General features: G+C 52.4%; 1 protein-coding gene across 4 annotated transcripts in view; it reads left to right on the top strand.

Moving 5' to 3' along the window:
• The first annotated feature begins 721 nt into the window (after positions 1–721).
• POC1A (POC1 centriolar protein A) overlaps positions 722–18,204 on the top strand; it is a 78,636-nt gene continuing 61,153 nt past the window's right edge. Inside the window, exons 1-8 of one of the 4 annotated variants that reach the window (XM_017545568.2) lie at positions 722–1,092; positions 4,654–4,738; positions 5,900–6,071; positions 6,490–6,669; positions 9,084–9,191; positions 10,217–10,332; positions 17,787–17,920; positions 18,020–18,097. In XM_017545568.2, coding sequence (XP_017401057.1) covers positions 1,075–1,092; positions 4,654–4,738; positions 5,900–6,071; positions 6,490–6,669; positions 9,084–9,191; positions 10,217–10,332; positions 17,787–17,920; positions 18,020–18,097 — 891 coding nt within the window. In that variant the 5' untranslated portion in view covers positions 722–1,074. The remainder of the gene's footprint in view (positions 1,093–4,653; positions 4,739–5,899; positions 6,072–6,489; positions 6,670–9,083; positions 9,192–10,216; positions 10,333–17,786; positions 17,921–18,019; positions 18,098–18,204) is intronic. The other 3 variants (XM_017545649.2, XM_017545704.2, XM_037737974.1) reach the window with 3 other exon arrangements.

An 18,204-nucleotide genomic window follows, 5' to 3' on the forward strand; every position in this document is an offset into this window, starting at 1 on the left:
ACCATGTTGACCAGGATGGTCTGGATCTCTTGACCTTGTGATCCACCCGCCTCGGCCTCCCAAAGTGCTGGGATTACAGGCGTGAGCCACCGCGCCCGGCCCTTCTTCTTTTAAAGACTGGATTTCTAACAGCTTCTCAAGCCTGAAGGGTCTCATTTCAAGAGATTCCTTTGAACGGGCCTGGTCCTCTGGCTGACTGGAGAGTCAGGGAGGCTGGGTGGCAGCCTGTGATACCCTGAGGCACTTGAGGACTTGGACGGAGGATCCTGTCCTGACAGGGCCAGACTGCACCACACTCCCTAGTATTACAAATGGGTAAACTGGTGGACAGAGGAGAGGCGTTTTTCCTGAGATCACACAGCCAATCAGGGCGACAACTGGGAATCGAACCTAGATCTCTCCACTCCATGGTTGTGATTCCAAGTAACTTATGTTCTTTAAAATCGACACTTGTCTTAAGAACGTTCGGACGGGCGAACCATTGAGAGTTCCCGAAAGGCGAATACTCAGTTATCAACAGGTTCCTGCGGGAAAACCTGGCTGCGCCGGCGCGCCCGGGTGCTTTAAGGCAACCTGATCACAGCAACCCACTTGTCTTCCGCTTCCCAGATCCTTAAGACCGTTGCTTCGGGCGGTAAAACCCGCCCCACTCTCACGTCATCTTGGGAAGTGTAGTTCCAACTTCCTCCAGACATAGGGGCGCGGGCAGCTTGGAACTGCATTTCCCAGAAGGCTGCGCTCGCCGTTAGAGGAGCCGGAAGACTGGCGGGTGGGGTGAACCCCTCATCCTGGGTCTCTTAATTTCTCAGGCGGAATGAGTGGCGGCGGACAGACGCCTTTGGCGGCGCTGTCTGTGGGTTGTCTGGGTGTACGGAACTGGGCACAGAGACTGTGGCGCCGGTCATACAGCTCTGCCTCCAGTAGTGAGGCAAAAAGCTGAGGCGCTTCTCCTTTAATTGAGGTGGGCGTGGCGTGGCGAAGCGGCCCGCGTTGCTATTGGTGGTCGTTGGGGGCGCGGAAACTGAACCGACTGCAACGGCCACCGCTTTAGCCTCCGGTGCAGCCAGACCCGCCATGGCTGCGCCCTGCGCGGTAAGCCCCGCTGACTGCAGCTCCCCAGACCTCAGTCTCCCCGTTGGGACATTGGGCGCCTAGTGGCCAGAGCGATGGCTGCGAGGGGCGGGTGAGGTGCCGGGTTCCAGGGTGGTCCTCTTCAGGTCCAGTTTACCGTCTGTGCAGGGGGCGCTGGGTCGGGCACTTTCTGAGCACTTCCTGCGTGCCAGGCCCTGCGCCGGGTTTCTGGAGCGAACAAACAGGCTTCTGCCTCCATAGTTTGCATCCTAGCGAGGGATACACGACCACGTCCTGACTCACTTGTGACCTGGGGCCGGTATCGTGCATCTCTAGCTTTTCTCCCGGTTCTTAGCAGTGGGTGGCTGCATGGGGTCTTGTTGCGGGTACACCAAGCTCCCCAGACCTCAGTGCTCCAGCACGTGGATACAGCAGGACACTGGGATGCCCGGGCCTGCAGTGTGAGCCGGGCAGAGCCGCCCTCTCTGAGTCCACGCTCCTCCAGAGGTCCTCATTTCGAGAGATTCCTTTGAACGGGCCTGGCCCTCTGGCTGATTGGAGAGTCGGGGAGGCTGGGTGGTAGCCTGTGATGCCCTGAAGTACTTGAGGACTTGGACGGAGGGTTTAGGCTAGGAGCCAGACCTTTTGACTCCTAATCTGGTACTCTACCTCCCTTCATGTCCCCGCAAGTACAAACCACTGTTGAGGGAGATGAGGCCCACATGCAGGGAACTACAGAGGGGAGGTGATGTTGAGAGGTATCACGGGACCTACCGGTCAGGGGTGGACTTGGACTTGCCCCTTCCCACTGAGCCTAGAGGCGGGCACTCTCTTACCCATGTTCTTTCCAGAAGCTCAGGTGAGAGCAGAAGGCTCTGTTGGGGGCCGTCCCCCAGCTGCTACTCCCTTTGTTGTTGAAAGGAGACTCTGATAGGTGTGTTTGGGGTGGAGCTGGGCACAAGGCCATAGGGCCTTTGTTCTAGTTACTGCTCCGTAGGGTGGCAGTGGCTTTGCTGTGCCCCAACGATATCCTTTCCCAGGAGGAGGCTTTGGGCTCCCTGGAGCACCCAAAATGTTCCCTTGATGTTTCTGATAGTTAGAGTAGGGGGAGATGTTTGGATGGCTGAATTATAACCTTCAAGCATTGAGATACAAGCTGCTATTGGATGGAGATAGTCTCTGGAATACTCTTTCTGCTGTTTTCCTAAGCAATGTCCTGAATGGCCTTGCTCTTTCTTTGATGATGGGTAGAGTGGAGGTGGTGGTGATGCCATGGGGACCTGTCCAGGGCTGACCTTTCGGGTTCACTGGCCAGTCTGTGGTGGCATTGAGGTGATAGGTTCTGATTCCTGAGATGGGGTGAGGGATTGCTGTAAGGTCCCTATTTTCTCTCTCTAGGCTTTTAAAAAATTATTAAGATATTCACATACCATAGAATTCACCTCTTAAAGTGTACAGTTCAGTAGTTTTTAGTACATTCACAGTGTTGTGCAACTATAGTCACTAATTCTAGAATATTTTCATCATCCCAAAAAGAAACCCCATGCTCAATGACAGTCACCCTTGCTGCTTCTTCCCTTTCCCTATTTTTTCCCAACCCTTGGCAATCATTAGTATATTAATACTTTCTATAGATTTGACTATTCTGAACTTTTCATATGAATGGAATTAGACAAAATGTGGCCTTTCGTGTTTGATTTCTTTCACTTAGCAAGTTTTCAAGGTTCATCCATGTTGCAGCAAGCATCAGCACTCAGTCCTTCTTTTTTTAATTTATTTTATTTATTTATTTATTTATTTATTTATTTTGAGACGGAGTTTCGCTCTTGTTACCCAGGCTGGAGTGCAATGGTGCGATCTCGGCTCACCGCAACCTCCACCTCCTGGGTTCAGGCAATTCTCCTGCCTCAGCCTCCTGAGTAGCTGGGATTACAGGCACACGCCACCATGCCTAGCTGAATTTTTGTATTTTTAGTAGAGGCGGGGTTTCACCATGTTGACCAGGTTGGTCTCGATCTCTTGACCTCGTGATCCACCCGCCTCGGCCTCCCAAAGTGCTGGGATTACAGGCGTGAGCCACCGCGCCCAGCCACTCAGTCCTTCTTAATGACTGTATACTATTCTGTAGTATGGATATGCTGCATTTGGTTTATTCACTTATGTGTGGATGGACATTTGGGTTCATTCACTTGTTGGCTATTAAGAAAAATGCTGCTCTGAACATTTTTGTACAAGTTCTTGCATAAACCATGTTTTCAACACTTTTGAGTATTTACCTAGAATTGCTGGGTCATTTGCTAACCATGTTTAACTATATATATATATTCATTTATTTATTTTTTGAGACAGAGTCTAACTCCATTGGCCAGGCTGAAGTGCAGTAGTTTGATCTTGGCTCACTGCAACCTCCTCCTCCCAGGTTCAAGCAGTTCTCCTGCCTCAGCCTCCCAGATAGCTGGGACTACAGGCACCTGCCACCATACCCAGCTAATTTTTTTATTTTTAGTAGGGGGGCGGTTTCGCCATGTTTGCCAGGCTGGTCTTGAACTCCTGACCTCAGGTGATCCGCCTGCCTTTGCCTCCCGAGGTGCTGGAATTATAGGCGTGAGCCACTGTGCCAGGTTAACTACTTTTTTTTTTTTTTTTTTGAGTCTTGCTCTGTTGTTCAGGCTGGAGTACAGTGGTGTGATCAGAGCTCACTGTAACCTTGAATTCCTGTGCTCAAGCAGTCCTCCCACCTCAGCCTCCTGAGTATCTGGGACTACAGACACAAGCCAATCTACCTGGCTAATTCTTTAATTTTTTTGTAGGGACAGGATTTTGCTGTGTTACCCAGGTTGGTGTTGAATTCCTGGCTTCAAGTGCAAGTGATCCTCTTGCCTCAGCCTCCCAAAGTGTGGGGATTAGAAGTGTGAGCCGTTGTACCTGACCGATGTTTAACTTTTTGAGGAACTGCCAAATTGCTTTCCACAGTGTTTTTTTTTTTTAAGATCGTTTTGTTTTATTCTGGGTATCTTGTATTTTCATGTGAATTTTGGGATCAGCTTGACAGTTTCTGCAAAAAAGACACCTGGGATTTTGATAGGAATTATGTGGAATCTGTAGCTCAATCTAAGGAGTATTGTATCTTAATAATAGTATGTCTTCCTGTTCATGAACATGGAATGTCTTTCCATTATTTAAGTGTTCTTTCATTTCTCTCAGTGTCATTGTCACTGTTCAAGTCCTGCACTTCTTTTGTTAAATTATTCCTATTTCATTTTTTATATATCAAATTAAATAGTTCTATTTTTTGGATTGTTCACTGCTAGTGTACAGAAAGACAATTGATTTTTGTGTCCTGATTTTTGTATCCTGCCACCTTGCTGAACTCATTTGTTCTTTTTTTTGTTTTTGTTGAAGCTTTTCCACAGCTGATGTATTAATTTGAATAGTTTTTAGTGGATTCCTTAGGATTTTCTTAATATAAGATCATGCCTTGAGCATTTTTAACCCTCCCTGGCTGTTGTAGGAAGAGTGCTGGCCCTGGGGAACCCCCTTCCTCACCCAGGCTTCACACATTTGACCCTGGCTCTCCCTCAGGAGGACCCCTCGCTGGAAAGGCATTTTAAGGGCCACCGAGATGCAGTTACCTGTGTGGACTTCAGTATCAAAACAAAGCAGCTGGGTAAGAAGAGGCATTTTGTCTAGGTGCTAGGTTATGAGCTGAAAAGGCCAGTTTTTACCTCTGAGGTGTGGTGGGCGGGGAGCAGAGCACAGCAAGGACCACACAGCCCTGTTGAGACCATCTCACGGTCCCGTTTGTGGATGCCGGGGAAGGTAGAGCTGGGCCAGTTGCCCACCCTGCCTCTCCAATGTCTTGGTGGAGGCTTGAAGCCTGTTAAAGCTTTGGGTCATAGCATCACTCACTGTCCTCACCCTCTGTGTGCCAGCTCTTTGGGCACTGGGCTTCATGAGCTCTGTTTTACATGCAGAGCCTGAGGGTCAGAGAGGTTAGGGGCCTTGCTGAGGCCACACAGCTCTTGAGGGTGGGACTGGGATCTGGGCCTTTTCCTGCACACCCTAGCCACTTTTTTGGTCTGTCTTTTGGAGTGGGCCCTAAAACAGACTCCTTTTCCTTGAAGCTTTATTGATTCTGTTGCCCACAGTAATAAGGCACACCTTCTTGTTGAAGAGCCTTGTCGGTGAGAAGGCTGTTGCGCAGGGCCAGGCACCCCCTCACCCCCACTGCCCTTATGCTGCAGCTGAGTGCCCCCTTTCCTTGGTTGCATGAGGTTTTGCACACAGCCTTTATGACTGCACTTTCTGCTTCCTGCAGAAGCTTGCCCCTTCATCCTGTCATCAAGGCCCCCTGCCAGAGGCTGCTGGTCTCTGGTGTTTTAAAGGTTAAGAGAGAACTGAGGTCATTTTTGGTCAGTTTTGGGGACCTCCATTAGGCTTCATACTGAGTTGGGCCCTCTTAATGGGAGGGGCTGGCTCCCTAGCCGGAGAGGACTTGCTATCTGGTGCTCTCAGGATGTGTCGATGGGGAGACTCTGGGCCCCATGGGGATGAGTTTTCCCAGATTGCAGTCCAGGGCTGGCATGGGAAGGACCTAGGTCTTGTTCCCATGTGGGTGTGCTCCTTGGAGAACTCTGGGCCACAGGCTCTCCACCTCCAGACCACACCTTGAGATGTGCCCTGCCCTATGGGAGACTCCTCACAGTCCTGTTTGTGGATGCTGGGGAACGTGGTGCTGGGCCAGTTGCTCCCCCTGCCTCTCCAACATCTTGGTGGAGGCTTGAAGCCCCTTAAAGCTGTGGGTCATAGCATCACCCACTGTCCTCAGCCAGCGGCTCCATGGACTCATGCCTCATGGTGTGGCACATGAAGCCCCAGTCACGTGCCTACCGCTTCACTGGCCACAAGGATGCTGTCACCTGTGTGAACTTCTCTCCTTCGGGACACCTGCTTGCCTCCGGCTCCAGAGACAAGACTGTTCGCCTCTGGGTACCCAATGTGTGAGTTGTAGACTTTGAGGAGGCTTGTCAAAGTCTGGGGCCCTGGTGCCAGAGCCATCCCCACCCAGGTCCCCTAGCTTGGCTCTGGACTGGTCACAGTGGGACTTCTCTGCTTTGTAAGAGGTGCCATCAGAGACTGGGGCTGCAATTGGAGCCCTCCCCTCAGGGTTGGGAGAGGAGTTCTTGGCTGACTCCATCTATCCCTAAAGAAATGCCGTCTGATGCTGTGTTCATTTGGGTGGCCTGGGGGTGGTGCTCTGCTCCTGTTGGAGAAGCTCTGGCCTTCCCTTGTGGAGCCTGTGGTACTCGGGCTTGGCTGACTTTGGGATGGTGCTTGAGGAGTAGGGAGAGCTTTGATGTGCTTGTGCGCTTTCATGTCACTGTGGGGTTCCTCACTCTTGGATGCCTGTCCTTTTAGCAAAGGTGAGTCAACCTCGTTTCGTGCACACACAGCCACCGTGAGGAGTGTCCACTTCTGCAGTGATGGCCAGTCCTTCGTGACAGCCTCTGACGACAAGACAGTCAAAGTGTGGTCAACTCATCGCCAGAAATTCCTGTTCTCCCTGAGCCAGCACATCAACTGGGTCCGCTGTGCCAAGTGAGCATTGTCCTGTCTGGATACCCTTGGAGGAACCCTGGGGGTTGGGGGCTGGCACAGGGACTGCTAGGCACCAACTTGTGATCTTGGGAAAGTTACTTAGGCATTGTTTAAGCTCCTCAGCCTTGGTTTCCTTATCTGCAAAATGGAACTATAGTAGCTCCTGCACTGTAGGTTGTTGAGAAGCTTCACAGAGCTGATGCATGACACATAAGTTAGTCCAAAATCAGCCATGATGACCCTCTGACATCTGTGTTGACAAACACAAACTGGGTCCACAGAGGCCATTTATTATCAAAAACAAGAATTAGGTACTTTCAGTACACTGTACATTTTCTTTTTGTTTCTTGAGACAGTTCTGCAAGCTAGGTGGCATCATTTCCATTTTGCAGATGAGGAAATGGGGGCTCAGAACAGTAGTGTCTTGTCTCAGAGCACACGGTGGGTCTGTGGCAGAGCTGGAGTGTGAACCCAGCTTTCTGACAGTAAGGCTTGCCTACTTTCCTCTGCGGTGTTTTCAGAGGATTATTTTGCTCCAGAGCTCCCAGACTGGGGCTCAGGCTTCTGAGGTGGGGGCTTCGCCTGGAGGCTGACCTTCCCTCTGGCTGGGGAGCCAGTGCTCTGCAGATGGGGGCCAGGTGACCCAAAGGACTTTCAAGGTCCAAGAATTGCAGACAGATATTCCGACTTCTAGCTTATTTGGTTTTTTTCAACAGAGCTTCCTCATGGGTCATATGTCTTTACTTCAGAGGAAGGGGTTGGGGTGCCAGGGGACACTAGGAAACCAGGAGTCAGAAGTTGGGGACTACTGAGATGTGTTCTTCTGAGGACCCCATACAACTTACTGTTCTCCAGGACACCCCCATTCCTTTGTCCTGGGAGACCCCTGATGGCTCTTAGAGGCTTTATGACTAGGGTCCTGGGATCAGGAGGGGCCAGGCCAGCAAACTGGGGTATGAAGTCTGTATTGGGCCTTTGGTGGCAGTCCCCAGGACCTCATGCCTTTTGTTGGCAGGTTGTGTCTTGCTGACCCACACATGAGTCAAATGTAGACTCAGAGGACCTGGGCCCAGAGTCATGACACTGATGGTGAGCTTTTGGCCACCTTCCTGCAAAAGTTGCTGGCAGGCAGTGCTGGCTGCATGTTGCCATGTGCCGTGTGCCACGGGCCGTGCTGGTGCTTTATGTGCATAAGGCTGCTCTGTGCTCAACATGAGGCAGACACTGTTTTTTTTTATTTTTCTTTTCTTTTTGTTTATTTAGTTTGGTTTTCCTCTAGGTCGAAAAGAAGTCTTTCTTCCTTTTGGTCAGAGTAAGCTGTTGGGATGGGAGGGGGCTGTTGTGCATGAAGTTAAGTAAGAAAACAAAAACAAGAGCAACAGGAAGGGTCAATAAGTTTCACAAATTCAGGAAGAAAAAAATACAAGAAACAATTTTATAACATTTACAATTAAGTCATAGGCTGAGCTTAAGGGCACATACCTGTAATCCTAGCACTTTGGGTGGAGGAATGGGAGGATCCTTTAAGTCCTGGATTTAGAGACCAGCCTGGGCAACATAGTGAGCCCCATCTCTAAAAAAATAAAATAAAATAAAATTAGCTGGGTGAGGTGGTGCACACCTGTAGTACCCGCTACTGGGGAGGCTGAAGTGAGAGGATTACTTGAGCCCAGGGGGTTGAGGCTGGAGTGAGCTGAGATAACACCACTGCACTCCAGCCTGGGCGACAGAGCGATACCCTGTCTTAAAAAAACAAAACGCAACCAAAACCAAAATGTAGTCACAGGTTCCTGAAAAACTCTTTAGAAGGAAAAAAGAAAAATGATCAAGTGCTATAAGTTACGATTTTTAGTAACAAAGTATAATTTTAAGATAGAACCAAATAAACAGAAGTGACATTGCCTCCTAGGATGCGATGCATTTGTTCCTGAAAAGACATATTAGGGTACTCAAATTAAAAAAAAAATCACAGGACAGGTGCAGTGGCTCACGCCTGTAATCCCAGCATTTTGGGAGGCTGAGGTGGGCAGATCACGAGGTCAAGAGATCGAGACCATCCTGGTCAACATGGTGAAACCCCATCTCTATTAAAAATACAAAAACTAGCTGGGCGTGGTGGCGCGTGCCTGTAGTCACAGCTACTTGGGAGGCTGAGGCAGGAGAATCGCTTGAGCTCAGGAGGCAGAAGTTGTAGTGAGCCGAGGTTGCGCCACTGCACTCCAACCTGGTGACAGAGCGAGACTCCGTCTCAAAACAAGCAAACAAACAAACAAAAAATCACAGCAGGGAATGTAACCCCAGGTGGTTCCTGGAGGCAGATAGTAGGCACTTAAGGAAGAGTGGCTGTGGAAGAAGGTGTTGGTGCCCATGTCGTCTGTTAGTCCGTAGTGTGACTTGTGCCCCACCCGGTTCAGGTTCTCCCCCGACGGGCGGCTCATCGTGTCTGCCAGTGATGACAAGACTGTCAAGCTCTGGGACAAGAGCAGCCGGGAGTGCGTCCACTCATACTGTGAGCATGGCGGGTGAGTCCCTGGATGTTGTCCTCCACCTTGTAGGCGCTTAAGCACAGAGCACAGACCTGGGCTTGAGGAGGCCAGTGGCCTTCAGTGGCTGGAGCCATGGGACCAGCATCTTGTCACTGCTGCCCCTTGTCTGATGATTTTTTCGAGGTCTGGCAACCTAGCTCTGTATCTTTTCCTGGGTGGGTGGAAGCTTTAGCCCCATCCCACGAATAACAGGAGTGCTTAACCTCAAGCCTTGCAGTTCTTTGGAGCTGTGTAATTCTTTGGGCTTCTCTTTTTCCCCTTCACTTTCTGGTTCTTAGTATTACAACATGTCTTTCTGTGAGCAGTTGACACTCAGTCACCAAAACTACATTTTAAAAATGTGGTTTTAAACTTGGTATGTTACCCATGGTGATGGCTTTACAAACTTATTGTGTTCCTATAGCAGATGGTGGCTGTTCATATTGTGCCACATCATCAGGAGAGAGAGGAGCCCACATTTGAATAGGGACTCCAGCTTCTGCCCTCCTTTGGGCCTGGAGCCACAAGGTCTTCTCTTTGACAGCTGGACATGGTACCAGCCTGGGTATCACATATGGGTGTAGTGAGGGTCCTTGGCCTGTCTCCTAGAGAGAGATGGGCCAGTGGCCCTGTAGCCCTGATGGACCTTCTCACCTGTGCGTGAGCTGGGAGGATCTGCTCTGTAGCCACCCCTGGCAAGGGTACCAGCTCCAACTTTGAAAACCCCAGGACAGCCCGGCTGACTTTTGGGTTGGAAGATAGCTTTCTTACCTTGTATTTAAAGTTGGTGGTGGGATGTGCTCCCTGGTCAGTCCACCTTAGTTTGTTGCTGGCCACTGTTCTCACCTTCTACTTCTTGCTCTCCCTTGGCCATCTGGTAAACAAATGTGACAGAAAGGAGGTGTCTGCGTCTAGGGAACAGCATGGGCAGGACACAGGGATGGGAAAGCACTCAATGTTTTTGGGTCCATCCTGAACCAGGAAAGGCCTCCTGTAGTGCATGGTGGCCCCTGTCTTTCCAGCTTTGTCACCTACGTGGACTTCCACCCCAGTGGTACGTGTATTGCTGCTGCTGGCATGGACAACACAGTGAAGGTGTGGGATGTGCGGACTCACCGGCTGCTGCAACATTATCAGTGTAAGTGGTGAACAGTGTCCTGGGCCCTAGGACAGCCCTGGTGGGACTGTGCTGGTGTTGGTTCCGTGCTGCGGTGCTAAATGGGCCTGAGATGGCCTTGGGTGGGAAGGTGTCCTGGGTCTGTTGGGGTTCTAGTGGTGGGAGTCTGTGGCATGGCTGTCCTGGCCTGGAACTGTGGCCAGGAGATGGAGCTTGGTGCTACCTGGCTTCCACTGAATCCTTCAATGCCCACCTCCAAAGTGGCAGAGTCTCACGCACACTGCAGGCCAGATGATGAGTCCACTGGGGCTCTGGCCAGGGCTTCCCTTGAGGACCACTTCTCAGGGGCATGCCACTCACCTTTCCTGGTGATGGAGGCTCTGCCCTCCGGGGCCAAGGTGACAGCCCATGACCTATGGTAAAGGGAACAGGGCTATCAGTAGAGGCAGCATTGTGGCCACCTCTGGTCTTACAGTGTCCTCCACAGATGTAGAGCCGTGAGCCATAGGGAGGGTTGACTTAGCTAGAGGTCAGGCCCAGGATGGTAGCCCTTGAAAGGCAGGGTGGTGGGCAGTAAACATGGGCTCATGTCAGGCTCAGGTGGGAGTTGGAGGGCGAGGGCGGACTTAGACATGCCCAGGATAAGCTAGCTGAGAGTGTTGGGGTAGGGAACTGGCCTGATAGCAAGTATGAGTGGGCAGGGCCATGAGGCACCCCAGTTCCGGGGTTGGGCCCGGGGAAGGGAGCTGGTGAGGAGTCATTGGAGAAATTGGGAATTGTGCAGCTGGCAAAACAGAGATGAGCAAGACTGGACCAGGGCCGAGACCAGGAAGGAGGCAGAGCTGGAGTTGTTTGAAGAATCATGGTCATTGACCTGGGACTAAGCTTAAAGTTCTTGGGCTTGCTTCCATAAGCCACACCTGAAATGGGAAGGACATGGCTGGACACAGGTGTGGGGCTCCGAAACTCCCACACCCTTCCTAGCTGACTCTTGGTGTTCGAGGACAGCACTTTCTTGGGGGTAACTGAGGTGAGCAGACCTTCCCAGAATGGGAAGATCCTAGTCTTGAAAAGCACATGATGGCGAGCGGGCTCTGCAGCCAGTTTTTAAAACATTCTTGGCTGTGTGATGTTGGGCAGGTCATTTGACTCCATGGGGCTCCTGGGACAGTGATGGGGCCTGTCTCACAGGAGGTGTTGGGAGGGTTAATGAGTTGTCTGATATTAAGAATTGAGAGGGTGGCTGGCAGAAAAAGCAGGGAAGGAGGTACAGTGTTAGTGATGATGACAATGACAGTGTCTCTCTCAGTCCTGTCTGGCCTGGTGAGGCCAGCCTGGTTGGTTAAGGCCTTTAGTACCCTACACCACCACCAGGTGGCAGGGGCCAGCCACAAAGAACATTTTTTCCCCCCCACACAGGAAGCCCTGGGGTTTGCCACCAATGCTCTTTCAGACAGAGGCTTCTGGAACAGAAGAGCAGTGGGGCTTGCCTCCACTTGGAGCCCATACCTCTCCCATCCCTCTTTCAGCTTTCTACCCTGGGCCAGGCCTGAGTGAAGGGCACATCTGCACAGTTGACAGGGGTATGTGGGCAGGTGCAGAGGAGGGAGGACTTGGACAGGGAGAGATGAGAGGGGAAGGCAACGAGGCAGGACAGTGGTCAGGAGCACATGCTCTGCTTCCTTTCTGTAAAGGGGGTGGCAGTAGGCCTTCCTCATGGCTTTGTGAGGCTCTGGTGGGAAAAGCCACTTAAGGACTATAACACAGGGCTGAGTATGTGGTTTGTGCTGTGTACGTCCTGACACTGGGAGGAGAGGATCTCTAGGTGACCCTGGGAGGGTCCAGGCCCATCTCTGATGGATCAGGAGTCTGGGCCTGTTAACGGGTATAGCTGCAGGTACCCCTTGGGAAGGGCCTCAGATGCCATCTCTGGCTCAGGGTCCCAAAGATGTGGCCTGATAGGCAGTGCTAGGACTGGCCTCATCATTTAAGGTGTGAAGGGAAGAAGGACATCTGAGAGGGCAGTGGTGTCCAGAGCCTGCTGGGGTTGGGGGGCTGGTATGCCCCAGTGATGGGTTAGTGGACCAGCTGTGCCTAGTATCAAAGTGGGGGCTGGCATCAGAGTGGGGAATGGGTTTCAGAGATTGAGTAGAAGCAGAGAAGCTGACCCAGTTGGCCCCAGGGATCTGGAATGTGAGAATGGCTGAGGCCACATTCTGAGTCCCTATAATTGAGGGGCCACAGAAGATAAAAGGTCCACAAAGTAAGCCAGAGGGAGGGATATGAGCCCCATCTCCCAGCATGGGAGAGCTGAGGAGGGCAGAGGCTGGGGAGTGAAGGAGAGTGGGGTCTTGTGAAGAGGGTGGTCAGGAGGTAGTGTGATGCAGAGCAGTCGAGGAGACTGGTGGGTGCTGGGGAGAGGGACCTGGGGTCCTTGAGGGAGCAGGCTTGGCGGTGGGTAGGAGTGGAGCTCCATGATGGCAGGTCAGGGAGGTGTGGGTGGACTCAGATGAGCCCTGGGGGCCAAGACCTGAGTGGAGCTGAGTGTGTGGGCTGACAGGCCCCGCTGGGAGATTGCAGTCTGCTTGTGCTTCTGGCCTTGCCTCTTATGACAGCCTCTGAGTGGGCCTGCAGTGTCTCATCCCTAAGCCACCCCTAGTGCAGATAGGAGGCTTAGTGGGATTTGGAGTGCCCCATAAACACAGCCGGTTCCCCCTGAACTCCCCATTCAAGGCCATGGCTAGTGGTAACTGTTCACAGGATAGTGGACTCATCCCATAGCCCCTAGGCTGACCCTCAGGCACAGTGAGCCAGGTTGATCTGAGCTCACCGGTAGGGGGAACATACCTCTCATCCTCTGCTGACGGGAGGACCTGGCCAGGTCTGCTCAGGTCTAGGGGCTCGCCAGGAAACCTCTAGCTGAAACTAGTGGGGAACCCTCTACCCAAGTGACTCCCCCACTCCCATAGGTGCAGTGGGATCTCTTTGGAGGCTCATTCCCCAGGAAGGGCTCCCAGTGGCTCCCAGTACCCTGGCAACGGATGCCCAATCTGCTTTCTTTCCCTGATCCCTAGGAAACCCAAGGGAAACCTAAGGACACAGTGACATCCAGTGTCTCCCATAATGACTCTGGATGGGCACCAGGCACTTCCAGAGTGGCCTTCTGATGTCAGAGGTTGATGGTCTCTTGTGAGAGGAGTTGGTTAATGTTATTGCAGTGTGTGGCTAGTAAGCCAACCTGCCTACGTCCAGCCGTTTATGTTGTGCTCTATGGAGGGCACTTCCTGTTCTGGCTAGGGTTGTTGGAGTTGAAGCCTGCTTGGGGCTTTGGGCTATTGGAGGCAGCTGGAGCCATTTTCCTTGTGCTGGCTGACTCTCTTCCCAGGCAAGGAGTTTCTTGGCTCTGGCCTATCACTGGAGGGAGCAGTTCTGATTTCCCAATTCAGCAAGGAGTTGATGGGCTTGTGGAGCCCTAGGAGTGCCAATCCCCATGGCGGTGGGTTAGCTCCATATGCTCTAAGCCCACGTTAAGACTGTTCAGGCATCTGAGCAGCAGCCCCCGTCCCAGAACCTGTAATGTGCTTCGTGGCTTACAGCACGTGCAGGTCCATTATCCAGTGACAGGCCTTGGTGGCCAGCAAAGTAGGGTTACTCTCCATTTCACAAATGTGGAGTGTGCAGCCCACGGTCACACAGCTGGAAAGCTGTGGGTCTGAGTCTCCACCTGAAGGCCTTTGAGCCTGGCATTCTGTCTACTGTCTCATGCTGGGTTCCTTGCACTTCGATGATTAGTCATTTAATTCCCAGGCTCCCTGGGAGAGGTGGTCTCTTTGGCTGGCTGTCAGCAGGGCTTAGAACTCAGAGTCCTACTGGTCCTTAGTGTACTCCTGCACCCCCGCCTGGCCTCCTACATGGTCATGGAGGGTTTTTTCTTTTTTTTCCTTTCAGAGGTGGGGTTGGGATCTCACTGTATTGCCCAGGCTGACCTTAAACTCCTGAACTCAAGCAGTCCTCTCACCTCAGCCTCCCAAAGTGCTAGGATTATAGGCATGAGCCAGCATGCCTAGCTGGAGGGTTTTAAGTAGTTGCAGCTAGCAGGGCAGGCCTGCACCCTGTACTTGGTGTTTTGAGACTAAAAGAGTTGATTGGGGTGCTGTGGTGCTGTCTCACCAGATCTAGCCAACCTACATTTCCACCATCTTGAAGGGAGCATTTACATGGCATTTGCGAAGAGGAGTATTTTGGGTGTCCTTTGCTGCAGGTATCAGAGCACCTTTGTGGTATGAATCCAAAGCCTCTTGTTAACCCAGAGCCACCATGTCACTGGTAATACCAGTTGCGCATTACAAGATACCACCCTGGAGAAAGTGAGTTGTCCTTTTGTGGAAGGATGTTGGGGTGGGGCTTGGCCCTGGCATGGTCTCCTCCAAAGAGGTACCTCCTGCATGGGCACCCAGGCTTTCTCTGGGCCCTCGGCTGGTTTGGAGCCTGTTAGGTAGTGGGCCTAGGTTTGCCCAGGCCTTTACATGCAGAGGGTTGTGGAGGGCAGGTATTTGGGTCTCTGCTTAGGCGACCTGCTGCCCACAATCCATGACTAGTTCCTGGTGTTTGGGAGCAGGGGTTGTGGTGGCCTCATCCCTGGGCCCCTGATGATCTGTAGAAGTTTGACGTTGGTGTATCTCTGACCTGGAGTCAGAGTTCTCTCTTTGGGATGGACAAGGGGAGATAAGAGCCATGAGCTCATAGCTGCCACCTAGGTGGCAGTGTGTGTCATTACTTATATCTGCCATGGAGCCAAGAAGAGGCCTGCGGCTTTGGACTTGACAAAAAGTGGGTCATTCTCAGACAGTTGGCGCTCAAGGCATCATGCCAGAAGGCTCATGCCCTCATGGAGCCTTCATGGTAGACTCCATGCAGGGATGGTTCTTATGATGAGGCCTCCCTAGATTACCCGCTCTCTACCACCTCCACAGAGGCAGGAGTGAGAATAGAGGCTGGTGCGGCCAGTGGATGAGGCAGAGAGCAAGTGGGGAAAGGCGGGTGGGTCCTGGTGTCTGGACATTCCCCAAAGCCTGGTGTGCCAGGCCAACCCCTCTTCTGGAGTAAATGGCTCTTGGTGTTTCCACCCAGCCTTGGGTATTCCTGGCATTTATGTGGAGTGGGGCTTCTGATACCCTTCCTCTGGGAGAGATTCTTTCTTGGATGGGCTTGACCAGGTGGAGGGCCATGGTGTGGCCATCCATACACTGACCCTACCACCCTGGTGGTGCTGGGAAGCCCTGAGCTCCCTGAGCGTGGCCTCCCTTCTGCACCCTCCTGCCACCGGCTGCTCCTCTGCCAGCTTCTGCTCATGGAGGGGTGGGGGTGGCCTTTATCCCAGTGCAGACTTTGTGTGTGTGTGGGGGGCTCTGAATTCTGCCTCTGAGAGCTGGCTTCAGAGACCCCACTGGTCCCTCTCCAGGCTGCCTCCTAGAGTTCCTGGCGCTTGGAGGGTGTTGTTCAGATATAAATATCATGTTACGTAAAGCCTTGGCTGTCTCCCCTTAAGTGTGCTTGGGAACATGTATCCAGACTCCCCAGCACATCAGCACATCAGCTGGGTTGGCATCTGAGGGGCTGCATGCACCCTGTGGGCTTTGTTGAGGACCGTTTCACAGTGGGCGTGTTTACCAGCCCAGCAGTGGTTCTTGCAGCCTCCCGGTGCTAAGATGACGGTTGGTTTTGAGTTTGCCTTTATGTTGGTGGCAATTCTGACTTGGCAGGGTTGCGGTTATTTTAGCCCCACTGGTTTTCCTCATTGGGCTTGTGGTAATGGGAAGGAAGACACTGGGGTTTTCCTCAGAAGTCACCCTAGGAGGCTGTGATACAGCTGATCCATGCATTGGCTGTGGAGTTGCTCTAGACTGCCCAGGTCTGCCCCTGGCTTCACCTGGAACATGCTATTGGCCTTGAGGAAGGGCTGTATAACCTGCTGGGGCTTCTGTATGCCCAGCTTAAGCACTTGCTCACCAACTACTTTCTGAGTCCTGCTTGGCGCCGGCACTGAGCTGGGAGCCAGGGACTCAGCACCACCCCTGCCTGCTGGAGTTCATGGTCTCGTGGGAGATCCAGATGCGAGTCAGATAGTTGCATGTAAACATGAAGAGTGAACTGATAGGAAGCTTGTGGTGCTTTGGAAAGACAAATGAAGGGGTAGCCCTAATTGGGAGGCCAGGGGAGGCTTCCTGGCGGAGGTGGTTTCCAGTACTGACCTTTAAGGTCAGGGACAGGGGAGGGCAAAGTCTCCCAGGCCCGTTGGAAACAAGGGGTAAAAAAAGCTCTGCGGCTGGGGGAATTGACAGAGCTGGTGGGGTGGCCGGATCTTGGAGAGTGAGGGATACCAGAAAAGATGATGGGGTTAGGCTGGGATGACAGGGAAAAGAGAGTCATGGACAGGCCCAAGCTGTTGAGTGGGTGAAATGGCAAGACCTGGAGTTGCATGGGATGCAGGGGGCAAAGGAGAGGAACATCTGTGTTGGCATTGGATGGCTCACTCTGCAAAGGCCTCATGTGCTTAACTTAGTAGCATCCCCACAGCACCCGCACAGATGGAGGAACTGAGGCTCAATGTGGTCAAGATGCTTGCTCAGGCCAGACGTGGTAGCTCACGACTACAATTCCAGTGGTTTGGGAGGCTCTGGCAGGTGGATCACATGAAGTCAGGCGTTTGAGACCAGCCTGGCCAACACAGTGAAACCCCATCTCTACTAAAAATACAAAAATTAGCCAGATGTGGTGGCGCACCTGTAGTCCCAGCTACTCAGGAGGCTGAGGCAAGAGAATCTCCTGAACCCATGAGATGGAGGCTGCAGTGAGCTGAGATTGTGCCACTGTTCTCCGGCCTGGCGACAGAGCAAGACTCCATCTCTTAAAAAAAAAAGATGCTTGCTCAAGGCCAGGGTGTGAGCTGACAGGAGGCTGGGGGTCCGAACGCGGGCCTGACTGGTTCCTAAGAATGTCTGAGCTTTCTGCTCGTCTGCCCCCATGCACGTCCTTCCTGTATGGCAGTGGCATTGTATTGACATTTCAGGTGTTTTATTTCCCATTTGGATTCTTGAAAGAAACCAAATGTATGTTGGACAGACCAAAGGCTATGTTTGTATGTCTGAGTGCTCTATTTTGTGCCAGCTTGACCACTCAGTGCCATGGGAGAGGATGGAGGAATTGTCTGCTGTCTCTGGCTTTTGCATCTGTTTCCATCTGCCTGTCTTCCACTGCCTGCCTTTGGCTTTGAATGGGCCTTTTCCTGTCCTTTGATTGTTTCCCTCTCCTGGGAAATCCCTACTGGGTTCTCCACAGCTCTTCTGAGCAATGACCATCCTGGCCCAGCCCCATCAGGCCTGTGACGAGCCTCGATTAGCCCTGATTGCCCGTCCTGGGCTTCAGCTTGCTCCCTGTGCCTCCCAGCCAGCACCTGACTGATGTCCTTCCCCCAGTGCACAGCGCAGCAGTAAACGCGCTCTCTTTCCACCCGTCGGGAAGCTACCTGATCACGGCCTCTAGCGACTCGACCCTGAAGATCCTGGACCTGATGGAGGGCCGGCTGCTCTACACACTACACGGGCATCAGGTGAGAGGTGTCGGCCAGGTTCTGAGTGGTGTGGAGTGGTGATACCGTCACAGTCTGGACGGTGGGTGAGATGCAGAAACAAGCTTGTCACTCACACAGCCTGCAGGGAGAGGGATAGAGGCCTTTCCCTGTGACCTGGACAGATTGCTGGGCCTGGGACTGGTACAGCTGAGAAGGGTATATGAGAGTTGAATTGGGCAGGGGTTGGGGGCTCCATCTGGGCATGGTTGGCAAGCTGCCCCCTAGGATCCTAAATGGAATCTGTCCCCTAACGGCCTCAGCCA

This window comes from Cebus imitator, unplaced genomic scaffold (assembly GCF_001604975.1).
Source record: "Cebus imitator isolate Cc_AM_T3 unplaced genomic scaffold, Cebus_imitator-1.0 Scaffold0, whole genome shotgun sequence".
NCBI classification, from domain to species: domain Eukaryota; kingdom Metazoa; phylum Chordata; class Mammalia; order Primates; family Cebidae; genus Cebus; species Cebus imitator.